General features: G+C 47.4%; 1 protein-coding gene across 1 annotated transcript; it reads left to right on the top strand.

Moving 5' to 3' along the window:
• Window positions 1-254: 254 nt before the first annotated feature.
• Window positions 255-16,868, top strand: MED1 (mediator complex subunit 1; the record flags this gene model as incomplete). Its single annotated transcript, XM_082495026.1, has 15 exons — window positions 255-282; window positions 3,634-3,688; window positions 3,834-3,948; window positions 4,721-4,749; window positions 5,112-5,183; window positions 5,491-5,565; window positions 6,188-6,261; window positions 6,640-6,729; window positions 7,462-7,573; window positions 7,897-8,021; window positions 8,236-8,354; window positions 8,973-9,174; window positions 9,374-9,469; window positions 9,577-9,682; window positions 10,535-16,868. 15 exons carry the CDS (start codon window positions 255-257, stop codon window positions 13,782-13,784), a joined length of 4,548 nt encoding a protein of 1,515 aa, XP_082351152.1. The 3' UTR covers window positions 13,785-16,868.
• Window positions 16,869-25,072: the final 8,204 nt, after the last annotated feature.

Genomic DNA, 25,072 nt, shown 5'->3' on the forward strand with positions numbered 1-25,072 from the left:
TCGAGTGAAACTTTATTGGGCGCCGCACGCTCCGCCCCCGCCCCGCCCTCCGGCCGCGCGGCGCTCCCGCTCTCTCGCGAGAACTTGGCGGCTCTCGCGAGAGGGCGGGAGCGCCGCGCGGCCGGAGGGATGGCGGCGGCCGCCGCCGTGTGAGGCCGGTGCGGAGCGGCCCGGCCGCGGCTCCATCCCCCTCCGCTCCCGGCCCGACGTGAGGCGGCGGCCCGAAACGGGCCGCCCCGTCCCCCGCCGGCGGCATGAAGGCGGTGCCGGGCGGCGCCGAGGGTGAGTGCCGCCGGAGGGGCGCGGCTGGCCCTGTGAGGGGACGGGGACCGGGGGGGGGGGGGGGCAGCGTCTCCGAGGCACCGGCGCGGCTCAGGCTCGGGCTGGGGCTGAGGTGTCTTCGCCTCCGGAAGGGACAGGACCCCGCCTGTGTCGGGTTTTCTCCGGCACCGGCACTCGCTTCCCCCCGCCGGGCCTCTGGGTGTTGGTGCTGGCTGCGGGGTGGTTCCATTTTTGAAGGAGATAAAGGCGAATATCCTCGTGAGGCTCTAACTTTGCTGAAATCCGTCAGGAGTCTCCCTGTCCCTGTTCTTAACGGGATCTTACCGCTGTCCGCAAATAGCGGGAGGGAGGGTGTGAAGCAGGGGGAGCCCGGCTCCTGTCAGGAGTGGAGCGGCGGCCGTGGGCACCAGCCCAGAGGCGGGAGGCTCCACCGGAGCCTCAGGAAACACTTGTTCGCTGAGAGGGTGCCCGAGCGCTGGGACGGGGTGCCCAGAGGGGTGGGGGAGTCTCCATCCCTGGAGGAGTTCGAGCGCCATCCGTACGCGGCCCTGGACAACCTGCTTGGGCAGGGGCTTGGAGCCGGTGGCCTCCCCTCAACCGTTCTGTGATTCTGCCGTAGCTGAGAGGTGTAAAGCCTCTGAAAACGCCTCGCAAACGTTTATTTATTTCTTATGCTTGGGTTTGACGGGGTCAGCCTCAACGTGCGTCGCTAATGAAAGCAAACGCTTTGCAGGCGAGGGCTTCCAGGGTTGCTTGCCGCGGCAGTTAAAATGTCATAGACGTGTGTTTGCCCTGGAGCTGCTCCTGCCAGTGACAGGGTTTGTTTTGGCGGTGATGTCCGCTGGAGTTTTTTGACAAATGCAAGTCTAGAAAAAGCTGTCTCAGCAAAAAAAAAAAAAAGACAAAATTATAGTACTCTTGAAACCTGTGTTCTTTTTGTCCATGTGTCCAACTAGGGAGTAGGGAAAAAATGAACCATTTAATCTTGGAGCTTTTTTATCTAAACTGTCCAACACTAGTTTTTTGCTTAGTGATACTGTGTCCCTCCTTTTTTCTCATCAGAGAAATATTATTTATAATCGTGGTACTTTCTAAAATACACAGAAATGAGCTTGTAGAACTGCAGGGAGTAGATGGGAGTCTGTGGGGTACAAGAGGTGTTTTGTAAAGGCTGAGTAGGTTCCAGGTTGACAGAGATCCGTGACTGCCCCAGTCTCCTGCTGCTTCTTTGTCTCATGGTGTGTGGAGCCATGACCTTACTCTAGAACAGCACTGTGGAGACACCAGCCCTTGCGTTTCAAGCTAGCATGAGGTGGGAGTGTGTCTCATCAGAAACTTTGTGACAATTCGCAATGGGACCAATTTGGTTGAGGTGGTTGGTGATGGAAGAGTCTGTGAAGATCCTTACTGTACAAGAAGTTGGAGAGTTGGAAGAGAGAACAGTGAAGGGGAATTCAGGAGATGAAGCTTAATCTCGCTTCTTTAACACAATGTTTTCTACACCCTCTGTTTCTTGTCCCAGGGAAGCTTCATCTTTTGACCATGTTGTTGTATCTTCAAACAGTACCCTGATATATTCCTGTCATGCCGGAACTTAACCAGCTGGGGCAACATCATTCAGAGTCCGAGCAGGATAGGAGCTGGGCTTTTCCCAACAGGCCTGTAGGCACTTTCTGGTCCTTGAGGTTTTGACAGCTTGTGATATATCCTTAACACTTACTTAACCTTAAGGTGTAGATCGCAGGAGTAAATCAGCAGTAAATAAGTTTTTTGAAATCATGTTTAGCTTAAAGGTGGAAAGTATTTTCATTACAACTGCCAAGCTTTTTTATTTGCAAAACTTCAAATGTTGGCTCATTCTCTTTTCTGAACACTCCCCTGCCTTACAGAAACGGAGAAGCTGAATAAGATGAGTACCCTCTTAGAAAGACTCCACGCAAAATACAACCAAAACAGGCCTTGGACAGAAACCGTGAAGTTAGTCCGTCAAGTCATGGTGAGAATTGTTGGCATCTCAGCAGGAGGGATTCTGAAGTTTCTTTAGTAATAATTTTGTTGTCGGTCTCTTAGATCTCTTCAAAGTGCTTTACGTTTTGTTCGAACCTCAACTTCCTCCTTGACCGGTGTGGTTGAGGCGTGTCAGTTCTTACACCCTGTGGCCTGCAGGGGAGGGAGTGATGTCCATACCCTTTCTGTCTGGCGTGCCTTTGCCTTCCCTGATTCCATGCTCCCCCTCTACAGCCTAATTGGCATGGGGCAGCTGTCAGCTCAGCACCAGGAAAAGGGTCAAACTTGTGGTTGCAGCCAGTGCTGAGAAGCCCAAACCATTCTGCCACTTGCTGTTTCAGGATGTTGCATTTTGTAAAGCAATTTGCTCCCCGTTCTGTGATATTCAAAACTCGATGTTGGCTTAGTCAAACATGGGTTTGAAATATTGGTAGGGGGAGGGAGGAGCAGGAGTCAGGGGAGAGCCTTTGGGCTTCTGCATATACTGAGATGTTGAAAGTTGACTTGTCTCATTATCTCTCTGTAGTCTCTGGTATAATTCTTAGTTCATACCTATTAAAAAGTTGTCACAGTCTGTTTTTCCAGATGAGCAAGTTGCTTAAAAGAAAATAAATCCATTTCAGACCTGCCTTTGTTACCTGCTTCCAAAATGGATGCTGTTCTCTTACAGGAATCAAAATGAGGAAGTAATTTTGGGATGAAATCTAATCTGATTTTAATTACCTAAATAAACCTCACTTGACTGAACAAAAGTTGCAATAATTCCCTCTTACTGAGTGATATACAAAAAGGACATTTTTCTTCTTTCTGACTAAGGAAAAGCGAGTTGTGATGAACTCGGGGGGGCACCAACATCTGGTGAGCTGTTTGGAGACTTTGCAGAAGGCATTGAAAGGTTGGTACGTTCTGTGCATGCACTTCACGAACTGCCTGAGAATGATGTGCTATGGAAATACTCCATATCATAAAAGCAAGCACGGTTGTTGTTAGCACGTTTCACTGTGTTCCTAGTGCATGCGTGCTCACGTTTGCATAAGCACATTTATCTCGGTGCCAGTCAGTACCGGTCAAGATTGGCTGTGTTACTTTTATTGTAAATGCCCATACCTGAATTCCGCTTGCGGAAGAAAATCCATTCTCTCTTTGCAGTTCTGAGAATGTTTGGTTTTCTCTATGCAAATTGTTCTGCCTGTATTTTGAGTACAGGTAATGTATATAGCTGTGAAGGTGTGAGCAGACGTGGGAGAGAGTAACCGGTTGAGATTGCTTTTAATGCTGGTGTCTTACTCCTGGGGAAATGTTGAATCGTTTCACTAAGCCTAGCTTTTTGCTCTCTCCATCTAGTATCTTCTCTGCCTGCCATGACGGATCGGTTAGAGTCTATAGCTAGACAAAACGGGTAGGTCTTCTCCTTTGTTTTATGGCAAAGGCTTTCCTGTTTATCTGTACACATCGTAATCTCACTGCTGTTTTAATTGTTTTTTGTGTGCATCTCATAGCAATTTTTGTTTTGTTTTGTATGTAAGCCTTGGATCTCACCTTAGTGCAAATGGCACTGAATGTTACATCACTTCAGACATGTTCTATGTGGAAGTCCAGTTAGATCCTACAGGGCTGCTGTGTGATGTCAAGGTGGCTCACCATGGAGAAAACCCCGTGGTATGTATTGCTGACAAAGATGAGGGTAATGCTTTTGTGTTTTTGGAACTGCCATTTTGGTTCCCTTTTGTTTGAGCGGATGAAATGGGTTCTATCTAATGTTCCGCTCGACCTAGCATTGCACCTTTGCTGCTTGTTGTAGTGGAAAGGAAAAGCCTCCATGGAGTCCTCTGTTCTTGTGGGTTGATTTGATCGATGTAGCGTACGTGTGCAAGGACCATTTTACTGATGGTCGCTCTTTTTCTCTGAGTGGTTTTATAACCGGCAAAATTATTTGAGGAAGTTATCGCTGTGTTTCTGAGAATTTTATTTCTGGAGGAAGGATAGGGAAGTTCATCTTGTAAATCTTAGATTTGTGAATGGAAAATACTAAAATGTGGAATGCTGAAGGAAAATGGCTTTACTTCCCTTCTGCACATGTGTGAGACTTTGAACCTGCTATTACATTGGCCTAGCCACTCTTCTGAAAATGGACCGGTTTTAATATCTCTAGTTAAGATCATAGGTTTTCAACCTAAGGCTTCACAATTTTAAAAGTTTATTTCAAATTAGTCGTTTAAGAGGAAAGAGTATTGCTTGAATTTGTCCTGGAGGGCATTGACAAGCAGAACTAGAACTGTAGCAATGTGTAGTTGTGAGCACAGTGTTGCTTGTCATGAAAAACTGATGCTCAGAAATTTTACTGTGCTAATATTTTACAGTTGCTGTGCTGCACAAAGACTGAAATTGCTGCATTCGACATTGATATCGTTGTATGTTCTTTCCTTTTCAGAGTTGTCCAGAATTGGTGCAACATCTAAGGTGAGCAGCAAGAGTTGTTTGTTGCATTTTCTGACAGGCTTCTCTTTGCAGTATTGATCTGATGCTATTTTATGTCTGGAAATGCAAAATGTTTCATACCTGTTCCTTCCCCACAAAGTCTCTCTGCTCCTCCAGGGCATTTTCTGGCTTTGGTTCAGATACTTCTGATTCTGATTGCTGTACATTGTATCTTGGAAGCCACAGCGCAACATTCCTCAGAATCCCACACCTTTTGTAGCTTTCATGTAGCAAATGTCTTTTCTTAAGTAGCTTAGTGTCTGTATTAATAGAACTTTTTAAAATAAAACATTTTCTGTTACAAATTTGAATACATGTTAACTTTTTCTCCTTCTTCTTTTCAGAGAGAAAAATTTTGATGAATTTTCTAAGCATCTAAGGGGACTTGTGAACCTGTATAAGTTGCCAGGAGACAAGTAAGTCAGCGATATATTTATTTACATCCACATACATAAAATTAAACAAACCCACAAGCCTTTAGTTCTGTACTTTAATTTGCATCGTGGGTGATCCTGCTGACTTCATCATCATGGCTTGCATGTGCACGCAGTGGGTAGGGAGGTTTTAACATGAAGTGGGAATGCAGAATGAAAAGTTATAATTTCTAAATGCTCAGCCTGATGGCAAGTACTGCAGCGTATCAGCCAGCAGTTCTGTGAGTTGCATTTCGTTGCACAGTTCCTTTCAATTTCACTCATATCGTGTTTGGTTTTTTTTCCCCAGCAAACTTAAAACTAAAATGTACTTAGCTCTGCAGTCCTTAGAGCTGGATCTCTCAAAAATGGCGGGGATGTATTGGTAAGGACATCTATATGGTTTGTTGGGTTTTGTTGTTGGTTTGTTTTTTCTTAATAATGCTGCGTCATGTTGGCTGATTCGGATCATGCCAAGTATTGAGTATCCAGGAAGTGTCTCATCAGTGCCTTAACAGTCTGGCATTATTGCTAAGAATTACAATGCCGAGGCTATAGAAGGCCCGTGGCAGCAGGGGAATTGTGTATGTGTATATATATATATATATGAAAAAAAATATATATATATACATATATGAATATATATATATGAAAAATGCTCAGAGCTTTCTGAGCAATTCATTTTTAACTGCAGAATTCAGTTGAAAGAAAGTCTAAAAGGCAAAAAAAAAAGTTTGTAACTAGATGGATTAGCGGTAGTGTGTATTACCATAAGAAATCGAGAAACATTTGACCATCTTTCACTGCTGTAGGTTCAGTGGATAAACCATCCATGCTGTAAAGTAGCTTTTGTTTTGCCTATAACAGTTTGAAGACTAACATCAGTACCTCTGTGTGACTGAGACGTGTATATATTGAGCTAAAATCTTAGACTGCCATCAGCACGTGAATTTTGGCTTCAGGTATGGCTCTGGCTTGTTACAGACCTGTGATCGCCTCTCTTGCAGGCAAGCCACCAATGCAAATCCCCTCGACAAGATTCTTCATGGCAGTGTTGGCTATCTCACCCCCAGGAGTGGAGGTATCTTTGATTAACACTTAAAAAAAAATAAAAGAATAAAAATGGCTTTGTTCAGGCTCCCCTTTATGGACATTAGTTTCACTTTAACTGATGGCAGTAGTGGAAAATGCTAATCAAACTGAAAGAGGGACAAGTTGGTTGAGTATTTCTAAGTCCCACATGATGCAGAAAGCCAGCTTTTCTTTACAAAGCCACACACGGTAATTTTATGGCAGATGGCCAATTCTGTGTCAGAGAACAGCTCTTTCAAGATGCACTTGCAGCTCTGCACAGTGCGTGCTGTGTTACAGTGCAAATATCGTGTGGTTACAGGGGTTAATAATGATTGGGCTAATTTGTATCGTCAGAATGCCTGTTCAAAAACTTCTCTCCCCACAGGTCTCCTGATGAATCTCAAGTATTATGTCTCGCCTTATGATTTGTTTGAAGATGGCACTGGAGCCCCTGTTATTTTGCATGAGAACAATGGTAGGTCAGCTTTAGAAGCTAGTGTGGGCTGCTACTGCTTGAAGGAGAGAAGAAAGCAGAATTCCAACACTTTAGCTCCCCTCTGCTGCCACCCTGTAATACAGGAAAATCATAGGTTGACTTGCAGAGGACACGGGTTTCATAAGCCCATGTGTAAATGCTGCTTCAGTTGGCCATCTTCTCGAACCGCGTGGCTGCTCTGGAGTTTGAACTGGACTGCTATCGAGGGTGACGGGGTGACAGTCTGCAGACAGAGCCTTTTTCCATGTTGTCGCTAACATGGGATTTATTGTATTGTGGAAATACTTGTGTCCCTGCCATCTTAGTGGAAGATTATATTTTATGCACGTGCATGGACTTTTGTCTCTTGCTAAAATGACAAAACCAAGCACCAATTAAAATTGAGGCTTGTCTTGGGAAAGAAGAGGGTGAAATTGTCCAAATTCCTTATTTGTTTTGCTTTGTAAAGAGCATACTACAAACTTCAAATGTATTTGGAATATATTTTAAGAATTATGCAATTGGTCTGCCTTGCAAGAGAAAATATAGAGCATTAGATAGTGTAATTAGTTTGGCTGTAGTCCATTTAGTGATAAAGGTGAATGCTGAAAACCGTGCCTTGCGGAGGAAGTAAGATATTTCCACTGTAGTGATATTTAATTCATAAAGCTCACATTGTTTTTTTTTTCATCAGCTTATGTTGTGTTTTTTTTTTCTTGCTTCCTCTTGCAGTTCCTCGGTCTTTGGGTATGAATGTGTCAGTAACAGTTGAGGGAACCATGACTATGTACAAACTTCCAATTGCACCACTGATTATGGGCTCTCATCCAGTTGACAGCAAAGGGTAAGCAAACGCCACATCTGCCGGGCCCTTCTCGGCACCCTTCTTTACGTGCAAATTCAACACTCAGTCCTCTGTTGCAGTCAGAGTGGGGAGATGACTGCATGATGTCCTAGCATTATATAAAGCACTTACACGCTGTTTTTAAGGCAGGAAGTACATATTTCAGGCATGTGACATGCTTTTGAGGAGTATCTTAATTTTTAAGAAGGTATGACAACGTGCTTGTATTTGAGCAAACAGTAAATTGGATGTCTGGTGCTCGTAGCAGAAGACAGAGTCGTGCCCTGCATCTAATAAGATCTTGTATTAACCCAATCTTTCAGAACTCCATCGTTCTCGTCAATCACCAGTGCCAACAGTGTGGACTTACCAGCTTGTTTCTTCCTGAAATTCCCACGTCCCATTCCAGTGTCTCGAGCTTTCATTCAGAAACTTCAGGGCTGCACAGGTGGGTTGCAGATCTGTCAGACAGATACTCCCTAGGTTTTTATTAATTAACTGCTGCTCATTTTTAAAGTGTGCCAGAAAAGCTGCTCAAGTTTTTGTGCTATTTCTAGTAAAACCTGGATAAGTTTCTTTTACTAGGCAGTCACGCCTTCTCTCACCCACCAGCTCTTTCTGGCTCCCAGGTGCTATCATTCTGTGCCATCTTCTTCCCTCAGGTATTCCATTGTTCGACACGCCGCCAACATTTGTACCCTTGTATGAGTTGATCACACAGTTTGAATTATCCAAGGATGCTGATCCTCTAACTTTAAACCACAGTATGCGCTTCTATGCAGTAAGTATGTTGTTACAACCAGGGTGTTATACTTGTAGGTGAGCAGTTTGGGGGTTTTCATCTGTTTCAGGTGTCTTTTAAGTAGGATAAAGGAAATTGGTACAGCATTTACTCACAGGCAAAAACTGTGCTAGCCAGGCATTAGAGCTCAGGCACAGATATGACCACAGTAATTAGGAAAATTAGGTAATGAGAAATCCATTGCTGTTGAAGTGCAGCTACAGGAATGACAGCAGAGGTATGGGACTGTCCCTTCCTCTTGTTCGGACTGTAATATGTGGCTGAATGAATCGCATCACTTTGGGAGAAATCCTAGTTCTTAAATTTGTCAATGACAGATCTCCTGTTAACTTCAGAGGATTTCTCTTTTCCCTCAGAAGGGATGCCATACTCTATGAAACTGTTTCAGTGGGGACAATTTGGCACTACTACTTCTGAGGAGCCCAAATCATGTTTTGCATGTTCAGATTGGAAGAAAAGTGTCTGTGTTGTTTGTCATTTTCAGCCAGAAAGGTGGCTTGGTGTCACTTGGATCTGGGGCCTGCGCTTGCCTTCCTAGATGTCTGTTATTGCCTTGTACCCAGCAGTAGTTGGAGTAAAGCAGAAATTGTTTGTCAGGCTCTTCCAGGACAGCAGCACTGTTACTTTCTGAACAAAGATGCTCCTCTCCCAGATGGAAGAAGCCTTCAAGGAACTCTGATTAGTAAAATCGCCTTCCAGCACCCTGGCCGGGTTCCTCTCATCCTCAATTTGATCAGACATCAGGTGGCATACAACACACTGATTGGCAGCTGTGTCAAGCGAACAGTTTTAAAAGAAGGTGGGTACTGCATCAAGTGGAATATAATGCATGGATAGTAAGAAACCCTGGGGGGGGGGTGTTCCAGGTGTAGGAATAAGAAATGAAGCCCATGCTGCTTTCCTCTTTTCCTTTTTTTTCCTTCTATATGTGAGTATTGAGCTGGTGCCTCTGGTTCATCCCCCGTGTTCCCTAACTTAACAGTTCCCATGTCTTTCAGATTCTCCCGGGATCCTGCAGTTTGAAGTTTGTCCTCTCTCTGACTCCTGTTTTAGTGTATCCTTTCAGCATCCTGTGAATGACTCCCTGGTGTGTGGTAAGTGGACTCAATAAAAGCATGAGCGTGTTTATGGGAAGGAAGGGAGGGTTTTCTTCCACTGTAACCAGGATTTTGATCACTTCCAAACGCCTTCTTTCTTTTAGTGGTAATGGATGTGCAAGACTCTACTCATGTGAACTGTAAGCTGTACAAAGGGCTGTCTGATGCTCTTATCTGTACGGATGATTTCATTGCCAAAGTTGTTCAAAGGTAAGCTGGATTTTTCTGTGCCGGCGTGCACTCCAAATCATGTAAATGAACTCTGTGTCTAGCTCATATTTATCCTGGCGGTTTTGGAGCCGTTCTGTCTGTGGGGGAGTTTTGATAGTGGTTGTTTAGAAGAGAGGAAAGCTTTGAGCCCTATTGAAAATGACATTCCAGGCGCTGAACCATAGCTACTTATTTTTGGGTGCGTGTCCGAGGTGCCTACCTATTTATGCCTTCTCCTGCAGTTGGTTCCTTCCTAAGTCTTGTGAAGCGTGGAAGAGCTCCCCTGCAGTTTGTCATTTACACAGACCTTATATCAAGGTTCCTCCACCCCAGCCGCCATTCAGAACACAGCAGAACGTTAACAGTGCATAACACAGACCTCTTCAGTGAGAATAGCATTTTTTTCTTTCAGAAGGTTATAGGCTTTTCATCCTTGAGTAGAATGTGGCATTGTCATTGATCTTTACAGGGTTGCAGGAAATTAGGTTTGCCAAGCTTAGGCAAAGGTGTTCTCTGGCAGAATCAGAGCAACAACCCAGATTGCATCCTGTGCTTTAGCTACAAGATCATGATATGTCAGCTATTAGTTATTAGTTGATTGATTGATTAATTCTTCCTTTGTGATTGCAGGGTAATGCATAAAGGCACGGTTGTCTCATGGCTAGATAAGCGTGATGGGATAAGCGTGAATACAAGCAGAACAGCAGGGCATTTACAGTGCCTGGACCTGTTGCTTTCTTGTGCCCAAGAGCCTTACTGCTTGCTTTCTGTCGGGTGAAGTTGTTAAAACGTCTTCAGTGATGCTGTAGGGCAGCAAAATGCATGCTAACCCCTTTGCCTTGTGTCTTGCAGATGTATGTCCATTCCTGTCACCATGAGAGCAATTCGTAGAAAAGCAGAAACAATTCAAGCAGACACACCAGCCTTGTCCCTCATTGCAGAGACAGTAGAAGACATGGTGAAGAAAAATCTTCCCCCAGCCAGCAGCCCAGGGTATGGCATGACCACAGGCAGCAACCCAATGAGTGGTACCACTACCCCAACAAACACTTTTCCTGGGGGGCCCATCACTACTTTGTTTAACATGAGCATAAGCATGAAAGAGAGGCATGACTCGGTGGGCCACGGGGAGGACTTCAGCAAAGTATCTCAGAACCCTATTCTCACTAGTTTGTTGCAGATCACAGGGAATGTGGGGTCTACCATTGGCTCAAGTCCAACCCCTCCCCACCACACACCACCACCAGTATCCTCACCAGCAAGCAACACCAAGAACCACCCCATGCTCATGAACCTTCTTAAAGAGAATCCCCCTCAGGATTTCTCCACTCTGTATGGGAGCAGCCCTCTTGAAAGGCAGAACTCTTCCTCTGGCTCCCCCAGAATGGAAATGGGCCCTGGGGGGAATAAGCAAAAGAAAAAAAAATCCCGCATGCCGGCCGACAAGCCCAAGCATCAGACTGAGGATGATTTCCAGAGGGAGCTCTTTTCAATGGATGTTGACTCCCAGAATCCCATTTTTGATGTCAACATGACTGCAGATACCCTGGACACCCCTCACATTACTCCAGCACCCAGCCAGTGCAGCACTCCTCCTACTACATACCCGCAGCCTATACCTCACTCGCAGCCCAGTATTCAGAGAATGGTTCGACTTTCTAGTTCGGACAGCATTGGAGCCGATGTTACTGATATCCTTTCGGATATAGCAGAGGAGGCTTCCAAGCTACCCACCACTAATGAGGACTGTCCACCCATTGGTACTCCAGTAAGAGACTCTTCTAGTTCAGGACATTCACAAAGTGCCCTCTTTGACCCAGATGTTTTTCAGACTAACAATAGTGAGAACCCATACACGGATCCAGCAGACCTGATAGCAGATGCTGCCGTGAGCCCCAACAGTGATTCTTCAAACCATTTTTTTCCGGATGGAGTAGATTTCAATCCTGACTTGCTCAACAGTCAGAGTCAAAGTGGCTTTGGGGAGGAGTACTTTGATGAGAGTAGTCAGAGTGGAGACACTGATGATTTCAAGGGCTATGCATCCCAGGCTATCACTAGTTTGGGGGTGCAAGTCTTAGGGGCTGATGGGGGGGAAAATAAATTTAAGGGGAGCAACCAGTCCGATACGGTAGATTTTAGTATTATTGCAGCTGCAAGCAAAGCACTGGGGTCCTCTGACATCATGGAGCATCACAGTGGAGGTCAGAGCCCTTTACTGAATACAGGGGATTTAGGAAAAGAAAAGTCTCAGAAACGGGTAAAGGAAGGCAATGGTTCTGGAAGTAACATGGCAGGTCCTGGGATAGACGGGAAGCCAGGGAAGCGCAGCCGGACACCATCCAGCGATGGTAAAAGTAAAGAGAAACTTCCAAAGCGGAAAAAGCAGGAGACAGATGGGAAGTCTCCATCCCACAGCTCAGCAAACAGGCCTTTCACACCACCAGCAAGCACAGGTGGGTCCAAATCTCCAGGGAGCTCGGGCAGATCTCAGACTCCTCCTGGTGTAGCTACTCCTCCTATTCCAAAAATAACCATTCAGATCCCAAAAGGAACAGTGACTGTTGGCAAACCGTCTTCACACGGCCAGTATACAAGTAGTGGCTCTGTCACCTCCTCCAGCAGCAAAAGCCATCATAGCCATTCTTCCTCCTCCTCCTCTTCTTCCTCCTCTTCAACCTCAGGCAAAATTAAAAGCAGCAAATCAGAAGGGTCTTCTGGCTCAAAGATGAGCAGCAGCCTCTACTCAAGCCAAGGTAGCTCAAGTTCAGGTCAGTCCAAAAGCTCAGCTCAGTCGGTGGGAAAGCCTGGATCCTCCCCCATCACCAAACACGGCCTCAGTAGCGGTTCTGGAAGTACCAAGATGAAACCTCAAGGAAAGCCGTCCTCACTTATGAACCCTTCCATGAGTAAACCAAACATCTCTCCATCTCATTCTAGACCCTCAGGGGGATCTGAAAAGCTTGCTTCTCCCATGAAACCTGTCCCAGGTACTCCCCCATCATCTAAAGCAAAGTCGCCTATCAGTTCGGGTTCTGGAGGCTCCCATATGTCTGGGACCGGATCAAGCTCAAGTATGAAATCGTCTTCAGGAATGGGATCCTCTGGGTCTATGTCACAGAAACCACCTCCTTCATCAAATTCTTCGACGGCATCTTCATCTTCCTTTTCATCTAGTGGGTCTTCCATGTCTTCATCTCAAAACCAGCATGGAAGTTCCAAAGGCAAGTCTCCAAGCAGAAACAAGAAGCCATCTCTGACTGCAGTCATAGACAAACTTAAACATGGGGTTGTCACTAGCGGGCCTGGTGGAGATGACCCAATGGATGGACAAATGGGGCCAAGTTCCAATTCCTCAAGCCATACTATGTCCTCCAAACACAATATGTCTGGGGGTGAGTTCCAGGGCAAACGCGAGAAGAGTGACAAAGAGAAATCTAAAGTCTCTGTTTCTGGAGGATCTGTCGACTCTTCCAAGAAGGCTTCAGATTCCAAAAACGTTGGAAGCACTGGAGTGGCCAAAATTATCATCAGCAAACACGATGGTGGTTCCCCTAGCATTAAAGCCAAAGTAACCTTGCAGAAACCTGGGGAAGGAGGTGGGGATAGCCTAAGGCCTCAGATGGCTTCTTCCAAAAGCTACGGGTCCCCTCTAATCAGTGGATCTACCCCAAAACACGAACGCTGCTCTCCCAGTCACAGTAAGTCTCCTGCCTACACTCCCCAAAACATCGACAGCGAGAGCGAGTCGGGCTCTTCCATAGCGGAGAAATCCTATCAGAACAGCCCCAGCTCTGACGATGGCATTAGGCCTTTGCCTGAATATAGCTCAGAAAAACACAAGAAGCACAAAAAAGAGAAGAAAAAAGTGAAAGACAAAGACCGGGACAGAGATCGGGATCGAGATAAAGACAGAGACAAGAAGAAATCTCACAGCATGAAGCCGGAGAGCTGGTCCAAGTCCCCAATTTCGGCTGACCAGTCCCTCTCCATGACGAGCAGTGCTATCCTTTCGGCTGAGCGACCGTCCCGGGCTAGCCCGGAGTTTTTGATCGGGGAAGAAGATGACGATCTCATGGATGTCGCTCTAATTGGCAATTAATTTTCTTAGTATCTTTAAAAGCTGAGCTGTACGCAGGACCTGCGGGTTCTAGAGGCTGAAAGAAAGGAACCGATCATTGCAAACCTGCCACGCTCATTTTTATGGGGTGTGCTTGAAGAGGAAAAAAAAATTATTTCCAAGGATCTCCAAAGTCTGACCAGAAAGTGTGAGTGCCAGCAGCTCGTTCGGCCAGGCGGGTCCCTGACTGTGGCCTTCGTCCCACGGACACTTACACTCACTCGTTATAAGTATTAATAGCCCCACTGGAGTTAATGGGTGTAAAGCTACGTGCGTGTGTGAGCATGGGAGCAGCCCCCAACCTGGTGCAAACAGAAACATAGGCAATTCTGGGAGAGTCCGAGTTCCTCTGCCCCTCTTCCCATTCAGAATAAGTTGCTTTTGTTTTGTAGGAATTTTTAAGCTAATTATTTTAGGGCATGTTTTAGGGGTGTATTCTTTTTAAAAGGGTGTTTGGAAGAAAAAAAAAAAACTAATTTTTTTAATTTATTTTATTTTTGTGGCATTTCTTCGTTCAATGCCTGATGCAGTGGGGTGCTGAGGAACTTCGCCTTCCTCTGATAGGAACTGCTCTGCAGAATCGGGCACTGTGCTCTGACGGATCTCAGCATTTGATTCCAGGTCGCAGCGATGAAGGATTGCTGTCTTATGTTTGACTTCCCTTTCATTTTAGCTATTTATTTATGTCCCTATCCGAACGCCTTGTGCTGCTTGTTTTCACACAATCTCCGTTTTAATTGTACGACGCAGAGCCCCAAGGGACTTGGGAATTTGGGTAGAGCCCGTGGATTTGGGCAGCGCTGCACACATGCAGCCCCTGTGGCTTTGGTGAAGTCGGGGCAATGCTGACGTGCGCTGGAGCAGAGCTGAATTGAGAGAGGACTCCACCGTCTTCATCTGAGCGTTGCTTCCGTGTGAGCCCCGCGAACAGAGCTTCCCCAGAACCCGCTGACGCTGCGATTGGAGAGCGATAGACTGTAAGCCGCGTGCGTCCCGGTCCTGCGAATGCTTTAGAGCCATGCTTAATTTATCCACTACGAATACTTCCATTAACAGAAGCGCTAGGGTGCGTTCACGGCTAAAAACTGGGCCCCGGTGTTGCAACCTGTTTCTGAGCCCTGCAGGGTTTCATTTGGGTTTTTGATTTTTTTTTTTTCTTTTAACTTGCAGCGTGGCTCTCCGTTAGTAGCTCTGGTAATGCACACAAGTGTTCCCTCCTCTCTCGGGGAGGTGTTAGCAGTCGGTGTGAGCCAACCGTGTCCTGGTAGAAGAGCTGGGACTGCTGGAAAAACGGCCCGGAACTGGTTCATCTGGGTAAGAGTTGGATAAAAAGCAGCGACTCCCTTAAAAGATGGATGGATTCCCCTTTGGCTGGAATTAAGAGCATGACTCAGGCATCCTCTATGGTCTTATCTTATGGTCCCTGAAAGGAAAAGAGACTCAGGGGAGTGTTTTATTTTTAAAGGCAGTTAAATCTGAATCACTGAAGAGGAATGTGGGAAATGAAGAGTTCTTGCGCACACATCTCCTTTTGAACCATGTCCTGAGCAGAATCCCGCTCCCCTCGGATTTTGCTGTCGCTTCCTGGAGGCCAGGATTTCCCCCGTGGGGGTGAGATGATGCTTCGCATTTGGGGATGCAGCCTGAAAAGATGTCAAGGATTTCAATTTTCTTTTAAACCACAGAGATTTCCAGTCCTGTTTAGGGGCTGACTGCAGGCGAGCTCTTCCTTTCCCGGCTCACTCAAAGCCGTAGCCAGGCCGATGTCTTTTCAGTAGGGTGACAACTATTCCGTTAACTGTAGGGATTTTTCACCTCTTCCTCCTGCCTTCAGCTTCATTCCAGCGCTCCTGCGGAACTCAGGAGCTGCGAATGTCTCCAAAGCCCCCCCCAGGCTCTGGAGAACTCTTCCCTTCTGGTATTTTCCACCATTCATCCTTTGCTCCCGCAAACCATAGCTTCCCCGCTCCCCAGTGCTCCCAATTCCCTGCGCTGAGCTGGCGGGAAAAAGGTAAATAAAGTCTAAACCTGGAGCAGCTGCCGTTATCTTGCGCAGCATCGGAGCTGTGTGACCGCGGGGTGTCTGCGAAGAGGATGTAAGAAACGCACCACCAGATAAATTCATCCTGAGAGCGTGCTGCGGCGGCTGCGGTGGGGAAGCGGTGCCTGTTCGCGCTCCAGCAGGTTCTTCCCTGTTTTTGTGCCGCCCCTCTTATTATTGTTTTTCAAATTGTTTTGTCTTACAAAAAGCCTTTTGATCACTTCTGGGTTGTGTGAAGGCATAAAGAGGCTTTGAAAAGAAACTCTCTTTGAGTTGAGGCAGGGCCGGGGGTTTCCCGGGACGGTTCGCTGGACTCGGTGTGAATTGGCGTCACATTTTGCTGCTGTGAAACTCAGTAAAAGTTGGAAGGAAATAACCGTTCGGCTTCGTAATTAACACAAAACCTGCATTCTAAAGGAGAGAGCTGCACACGCTTCCTTCTCGGCTCACCCAAGACCAAAGTTCAACATCCTAAATTTCCCCGGCGCGGGCGGGTGTTGCTGTGACCCGCAGAACCGGAGAGAACGGCATCTCCCCTGCGCAACCCCGCTCCCCGCGGCACCAATTTAAAGCTTTTCGCCCCATTTTGCTGCGCTGTCCCCTTCCCCGTCGCGTGATAGAAACCATGGGAGAGAGAGCGAGAGCGGATTGGGACTGTTGCGGTGCGGAGAGCTGAGGCGCGTGACCGCGCAGCCCTGTGCAGGTTTGGGTCTCTCACAAATGGTTTATTTTTTAAATATCTTTTGCTTATTCTCGACGATTATTTTACATCTTTCAGTATTGGAAAGATAAAAGGTGTAAAGATAAAAGCCAAACCTTTTAATCTCAGGTGGGGGGAATGTACATGGAGATTAAAAGAAGCGGATCCTTCGCGGAACAGTGGGGATGTAAATACCTGTCCGGAAATGGGCTATTTTGTACAGCCCCGCCCCTTTCGCCCCCTTTTTGGACGTAGAGTGGACTTTGGACCTTTTTTGGGGAAATATTGCAAAGAACATGTTTATTTACATGCAAATAAATCGCTTTGGTACAAAGAGCTCTCGAGTCTCTGGAAGCGAAGAGGGGGGAGGGGGGAGCGGGCATCTCCCACCACGCTTGATTTTCCCGCGGGAATGACATCACCGTGACGCCACGCCAGCTCGGCCTGCCATTGGCCGAGCTCCGCGGCCTCTCCCGCTCCTCCCGGAAGGGTGCGGAGGGGCGGGGGACGCCCTCGTCATCGTCGTCGTCCCCTTCCCCTCCCCCACGGGACCCCCGGTGCCCACTGGGGAGGGGGCGGCGGTGTCGCCCCCCCCGGATATGGGGGGGAGGATCCTCGCGGCGCCCGGATATCGGGGGGGGGGGGGGGGGGAGTCCCGCAGCCCCCGGTGTGGCGGGGAAGGGGGGGGGCGGCCCTCGCAGTGTGCGTGTCGTCCCCCCCCCGCGGTGGCACCGGGAGGAGCCCGGCGGCGGCGGCGGCGCGATGGGGGCGGCGGCCTGCGGGGTAGGTGCGGGGAGGGGGGGGGGGGGGGGGAGAAGGGAGGGGGGGGAGTGCGGCGGGGGCGCGCGCGCAGCCCCGCGCGCCGCGCCCGGCGCTGGCCAATGAGCAGCCGCGTTGCTGGCAGGTGCGGAGTGTTTTTGTTTTGGGTTGAAGTTGAGGCCGGAGGAGACGCGGCGGCGGCGGCGGGCGGAGGCCGCGGAGCTCCGGCACCCCCTGCCCTCCTCCCTCCGCTGGCCTTCCTCCCCCCCTTCCCCCTCCTTCTTCCCCCCCCCCCCCCTCCCCGGCCCCGCCATGCGGAGGGAGATGAACGGGGTCACTAAGAGCCGCTTTGAGGTGAGGCCCCGGGCGTGTGGCCGCCCGGCCCGGCTGAGGAGAACGGGGGGAAGTGGGGGTTGCGGTGGGCCAGGCCGCCCTGCGTGTCCCCCCCCCGGCGTTGGGGTGTGGGGCGATTCTCCCCCCCCGCCCGGGACAACCCGTCATGGGGGGGGTTGTGTATGAATGGGGCCGGGGGGGGCTTTGCTACAGGCCTGGGGCGGGGGGAGCCGCACCACGGGTGTCTGGGGGGAGGAGGGGGTGCGGGGGGTCGGGGCTGTGACCCGCCGTGTGTGTGTGTGTGTGTATATGTATATGTGTGTGAAACTTACACCACCACCACCCCGCCCTGTTTGAGGGGTGTTTGCGTTCCCCGCTCCGGTGTACGGCACTTCCCGGGGGGCTGCGGGGGATGGGGGGGGGGGGGGGGGGCAGGGTTCTGCCAACGTGTTGCAGCGGAGTTGGTGATGGAGCAGAGGATGTGGGAGAGGGAGCCTGGAAAACCGGGGGGGGGGGGACACGACGACTTGGGGAGGGGAAGGTGGCCCCGGCGCGGGTGGCTTTTTTGGGCAGTAGCCGGGAAAAATTTGATTACGGGGAGGTGGGGGATGGAGAGGACGGAAGGAGCAGAGGGTAAACAATAAGATCTATTCAAAGAATATGGCACAAAGCAGGCTACGGAGCCAGGGCTGCTTCAGCTCCGCATTGTTGTCACAGCTGTCTCCCGGGGGGGGAGGGGGGCGGTTGGGATCGGCAGCGAGAGCAGCAGCGGGCTTTACTCTCCGTCGCTGCGAGAGGCTGTTGTGGAGGATGACAATACCTGCCCGTTCCTTCCCCCCGACCGTACGGGGACAACGTGGGAGGAAAAGAGCTCGGAATGGGAAAGATGTGGCATTGTCGTCCCCCCCCTTCATAGAGAGGGGACGAAAGGCTGTCAAGGGAGAACGCTGGTTAATGGTAAACGGAAGAGTGTCTGGTTCCACAGAGGACAGCGTTGGATTCCCTGGGAAACTGGCCCTGGAGTTGAGAAAGGTGCAGAAAACAATGGTTTTGTAATATTGCACGGCAAATTATTTTCTTCCTCTGTCAAATCCATATCAGCCACTGTAAATAAGTAGCAGCGTGTCTGTTTAGAATGGTTTCAGGTTAAATAGAGTTATAATATTCATGTTTCAGTAGCATCCACATGATACAAACATTGAATGAAACCTGGGAACTCAGAAGGCTGCATGCGTAATGCGTTTTATCCGCGGTTATTGTTTTTACCGTTCTAGTCTGTTCTTGGCTGCACAGATTATTTTTCTTTTTTTCTGAGAGGTTGGTTGTTTTTTTTATTACTGCAGAGTGGCTGGTTACAGAGCAGAGTAAAGAATAGAAACACGTTGGTAGCAGTCTTCTGTGGGGAAACATCTTCTCGTGTGGGAACAACCCTTTTTGCTAGCTTAGCCTTTGTCTTGAAATACTGGAGTTCATTCCAGTATTGCGAGAGCTTTTTGTCAGGGTTGTACCAAAACAAGATTAACCCACTTCGTTGGGGAAGAAGAGTGGGGAAGGGCTTTGCTTTGTTTATTTTGGGTGGGATATTTTTTGCTGGCATTGTGGTTACTTTCTTCCTATAGTAAAAAATTGACAAGTTGAAAATAAGCAAAATGCTCAAAGAGTATTTGGGGTCTAAATCAGGTTGTTTGTTTGTTTGTTTGTTTTAACTCTGTATTTGTACAGGAAGAGTCGGTGTATTATGGAGGGGCTTACTTTCAGCTACAAGAACTGCCTTTAAACATTATCCTGTTTCTTGGATATGTTTTGGTTGGTAAAACCATGCCCTCGATTTATTAGCCCTAGCATTGATTATCTCTGACCCACTCACCTACATATCCTGGATGAATTTAGAACTCTTTTGCTTTAAATACACAGTTTTCTAGTGAGGATGTTTTGGTCTGAAAAGCTTCTAAAATATTAGTGTATTCACACTTATAAATAGATTTATTTTTCAGAGGGGAAGTATGGGTAGAAATTCAGCCATGTTCTCTAGAAAGCAGTTTGTAATGTTTCTGCTTTAAAAGTAAAAGTCCTATTCACTGTCGAGAGCGTACCTTTTAGTGTGATAGTTCATATTTAATGTGACATAAGGACAATTATGCAAAAATGTGTTGAGGCTGGAAGCTGCTATTCCAAGTTGTTGAATATTGTAAGATCACTGAAGACAGCGCGGGGCCGAGTGCTCGGTGATTAGGGCTCCTCCTGCCTAGCCCTCTGCGTTACCTCCGGATTAGACACAGAGCTGGCTGCCGGGGTAGTTTCCCCAGCTGAGGAGTGGTAAGTAGGGCCTTTGAGTGTCTGGAGTCTTATCTTGGGGTAAAAATAGCTCGATGCAGAGTTGTGACTAACGTATATTGTGTCTGTTTCAGACTTTAAATAACAAGTGAATTATTGAGGGGGAGTTTGGTTTGGGTTTTCAGACTTAGTTTATTGTCTTTTGTTAAGCCACGTGAACAGATTCCTGAACTATTGTTGTTTGGGTAATTTTAAAATCCAATCTAGATCGGATTTAATAATCGCTTCTTCTTACTGTAGTAATAAAATATGGTAATGGAATATGGGCTAAGCTTCTTAAATTTGACTTGCATATGGGTTTCTGGTAGGTATGTGTAGCCAGCCCTCCGTTCCAGGAAGAATGGAACTCTTTCTTTTAAATGAAAGAATGAACTCCGGTATGCCCAGCCAAACGAGCATATTCTAAATAAGTCCCTTTATAGGAGGTGTGGCTGCCACAGAGAAAATAACCACTTACTGTAGCGAAGCAAGCAAAAAGGGAAAACATTACCCAGATTGACTCCTAATTTTCTGTGGTGTTGGTTTAATATGGAACATGCCCTGACAGGTCACAATCCTGGCTTATATTTGGGGTTTCTCTGCTTCCTCTCATTCCTAATACATGATGCCTGATGGACTCCGGCTAAATAATGGCAAAGAGGAGGCGATATCATCTCCTGATGCTTTTGACTGATGGGCACCCTACCCGTGGAGAGCTGTTCACCTTCCAAAGGCGCCAGTTCTCATCACTTCGGCAGTCAGTTTCACCCGCGCTCTTCTGGCCTGGGATGTCATCTGGAGACCAAGTGTCTTGGGCTCACTTTCACTAACTCATCATCAAAAAACAAACAGCCTTTTCCAGGGCAGAGCACTCCTCTGGGCTTTCTGGGTTTCAGCGTGGAGTGGATGCGGTCGGGCAGCACCGCTCTGAGGTGGTTAGTGCTTACACAGATGCACGCACAGAGCTGAAAGAGATGGTCCGGCACAAAACCACCTGCCTATGATCAGGAGCAGCCTTTTATATAAACAGTGGTTTCTTTGGTATTAATCCAGCCGTGGGAGAAGTTGCACACGTCTTCAGCATGAACAGACCCCTAGTGTTTCCCTGTGCAGGGATCTCTTGCTCTGCAAAGTTTTGCGTTCATTGAGCCACGTTGTCGGGCTTAAATAACTATAGTTGCTTTTTTCCCCAGACTGAGCAATACGTGTAGTCTCCTCTACATCCTTAAACAAAATCAACAACACGGAAAAAAAAGCACCATCCTCTCCAGCTTCCTCAGGGAGTCTTCAAAACCCCCAATTAGCAGGAGTTGGTTCTGGCTGTAAAGCGTTTCTTTATGTGGCAGTTTGTGCTATTTAAAAAAAAAAAAAAATCAAATGTGAACATCAGGGATGAGTCTGAGGAACGAGTGTCTGTACGAGCCCTGCGAGCACCTTCATCAGGACAAATGCATCCATCCAGTGCATTTCACAGCATTTCTGTCCTGGGATTCAGGATTGTCACGTGTGAGGGAATTCTGACTCTTCTGAACTGTGCTAGTGGCCTCTGTAGGTCCTGAATCTTGCTTGAATTTTGATCTACCATAAAGTGAGGTAAGCCAAAAGCAAAATGAGAAACTTAAAATGCTTCAAAATTGAGTTGCCTTCTAATAATTAATCCTGTCTGTGTTCAGAAAGCTGAATTGAATAATCTCGATTACCCTAATCCCATTTTTTAATCTGCTGGGTTCCTGGCTCTTAAATGCTGTTTCCAGATTTCAGGGTTGCTTGGCTTTATGTTTTAGAGCTGATCCTTTCGGGGTTGTCTCTGTTCCCCATGCTTGGCTGCTCCTCTGTGTCTCTCTCTCCTTCTGGTTAGGGCTTTGTTATTTCGGGCGATGGAGGTTGTGTAAACAGAGGGACACAAACAAAGCGGGCAGGGAGTATCGATAACTCTTTGCAGCCCGCGGTGTCTCTCCTTGCTGTTTTCTAGCAGAAACTTGAAAACCTGATGTTACACTTACTGCGGCACTTCATTTTCTATGGCAAGAGAAACTGTTTCTGACACTGTCAAAATAAAAAATACAGATTTGGGGGGGATATCAAAGCTTTTCCATACTTTTGTTCACTCCCCTCACCCCCATTTATTTTTTTTATTTTGATGTTATCTCATACCACACTTAAGCGTAATACTTTTTAAGCCAGCGCTTCTTTTTTTGGCAGATGAATAGCAAAATGTTACTTTATTGTGTACAAAGTGGTTGCTTAAACCTTAATATCTTAAGGGATGTAAACCATAACTTGTGTTTCACACCCCCGCTGTGCTCCGTGCTCTAGTAGAGGAAAGAGGAATTGGGCGAGATTTGGAAGCAAAAGTCAAATTGATTGTGCAAAAGATACTTGACCCAGGCTGCGGGGAGACTGGGAAGGATTGAACAGAAGAACGACTCTCTGTTGGAAAAGGGGGCAGTGGGATGAAATCTTAGTTGCTCTGAATTTCTCCTTTGCCATCTACCTGCTGTATTTTGCCATCCAGGCACCATATCGGCAAGTTGCCAAAGGCCAAAGAAAGCACAGTATGGGGAACTGCCTGATAAAGAACAGGTATTTGAGAAGCCAATTCTGATTGCTTTTCGCTTCTTTTTGTTAAATTGGCGCTGGGGGATGTTTCAGACTCCCAGCTCTTTCACCTCGTAGTCTTTGTACGAGGCAGCCACCAGCACATCCCTGCCGTAATCAGGCAGAGCAACAGCTTTACGAGCGTTGGATTATGGGCGTGCTTTGACCTTAGCCTGTGTCACCTGAGAGACCAAGCTTGTGTCACGAATTTTTATTAATTTTTTTTTCCCAAATGGGATTATCTTCTTCCTGTGCAAGGAGTTGTGCTTGCAAGTTGGGCAACAGTGGAAATGTCATCCCCGGCAAACAGTAATTTCGGCAGGAAATAGAAGCAGAAATGCCAGAAAACCTGTATTTCCTCCCCTGTCCCTTGCTGACAGTAAAGAATGCCGGAGCAGCACCCGATAAGGACTCGTCACTGGTTTGGCCTGAGCTATGCGAAGAGCAGCGGACGGTGTTCGGGGTGTTTGTGTCCGGCAATGGCGAGAGCTTTTCTGGCAGGTGACTGAGGTGAACGCCACCTCGGTGCCCAAACAGGGGTTCCCGGAGGTGGTTTCGGCTGGAGCTGCCGTAGAGGATAGCATGGGGACCACGCGCGCTCCCAAGGAGAGGTGTTGAACAGCTTGGGCTGTGTCCGTCTTGCGTCGCAGCTTGCGTAACAGGAAAGGGAGTGAGAGAGCCTGTACGCACAGGTATGTCTCGTTTTACTTTAGATACCATTAATAATTGGGGCCTGGGATAGATCGGGTAATTATTGTTTTCACTGTTGGATTACCTTGCTCTGTATTTCGTTTGACTCGTACCATTATGAAAGTCAACACGGTGAATGTTTCAGCCGATGAATGTTTTAGCCGCATTGATCCGGTAGGGAACACCGTACCGTCGGCTGTGTGGAGGGCCCGGGTCTCTGCGTGCTGCTGGCTGTGTGTGCCGGGCTGATCCAGCGGTTTTGCTTTCAGATCGACCATCCTTTTGTATGGGGGAAACTCACCCAATCCCCTTCACGCCTCATCTCAGGTAGGGTGTGTTTTGAGATGCCATCGTTTGACTTTATTTCAAGTAATACCAATAATATCATCATCTCTGTGACAGTGAAAAAAACCGACCTTATTACCACTAAGGTAGAACGGTAGGCTTGGGAGAGAGGCAGAACTGCAAGAAATGTCTTTATTGAAGAAGGTTGTTTGAATTGTTACGAGGTTTGGTACGTACTTGGAGAGCTAGAGGGGTCTCACTTTTGGCCTGAAAAAATTGAAGCATGTCAGTTTGTGGCTTTTTTAAATAAATAAATCCATTCAAAGAGTATATGTAGTAAACCACTACCCTGCTAAAATGAGCTTCTAAAAAGGCTAAAGAGAAAAAATAAATAGTGATAGTGGGTGTTTTACTGCACAGTCCGTGGCCATAGGCTGTGTCCCTGTGAAGTCAGGAAATCTCTCTTATTTATATTCTCCTTTGTTGGTCTGGGATGTTGTTTTTTATGGGCAACGGTGTATATTTAAAACTTTGAAGGGTGTGTATGAGAAAGTACCATCGTTTAACATCGTGTCTGACCACTCGTAGGATGCTGAGGTTTTTAATGGAGCTAAAAAAAGCAGATGCCCCAAAACAGCTTTGATGACAGCATATGTGGTATTTTTGCTCCTCACTGCTCGCCCCGTCTGCTTAACATATAATGCCAACTAACTTTGACCTCTGCAGTTCTCGACTGTGTGAGCTACCGCTGACGTTTTCCGAGAGTGTTTTTCATTCGGCACCAGATACAACTTCTGGTAAAGACAAAGCTGATTAACTGTGAGCTTCTGCCTCCCCGGTCTGCCACCCACTGCCTCAGGTTCTGCTCTGCGTCCCTGCCAGGACTGTCCGGTGGAAATGGCTCCGATGTGTGTCTCCTGCGGCCCCCGGCAGCTGGGAGCAGTCGGGTATCGAAAACGCTGAGAATGGCTGGTGCTGGTGGTGTTCAAAATGAACACTGTGAGCTTTTAGGTGTAATTGTGGGATGCTTCGTTTGTGGAAAACTGTCTCAGAGCCACGACCGAGATAGGAGAACAAAACAGATGAACAAAAAGCTTATGAAGGTGCGCTTTCGGTATCTGACAGCAGCTTCCTATTAAAAAAAATAGGATATAGCACATGTGGTACTGTCAGTTGAAATGGTATTTCTTAAATCGGAAGTAGTCTTCTAGTGTCTCTCCTGCACTGTGTATCTGACTTTTTTATTTTTACTTTTTGAATGCAACAACATGACCTTGTGTATCTGCACATAAATCACCTGATGAATTTCTCCTCCGTGGCAGTTTCTGCGTTACACCGCTACGTCAGAGGTGTGTGCAGCAGGCAATTCTTTATCGCGGGCTTCATTTCTGTAGGGCTCTACTAATTTCTTGTTCAGCCTCATGCTTTTAGCCTTGCTGATTTTAAAAAAAAAAAAAAAAAAGGTGTGGGGGGGGCTATTTATTTAACTTTTTTACTGACTGCAGAAGAGAGGCGGGCTGCCCAGGAAGGTAGCTCATCCATACCCCACCT

Source organism: Vanellus vanellus (genome assembly GCF_965231255.1).
Source record: "Vanellus vanellus genome assembly, chromosome: 24".
NCBI classification, from domain to species: Eukaryota; Metazoa; Chordata; class Aves; order Charadriiformes; family Charadriidae; genus Vanellus; species Vanellus vanellus.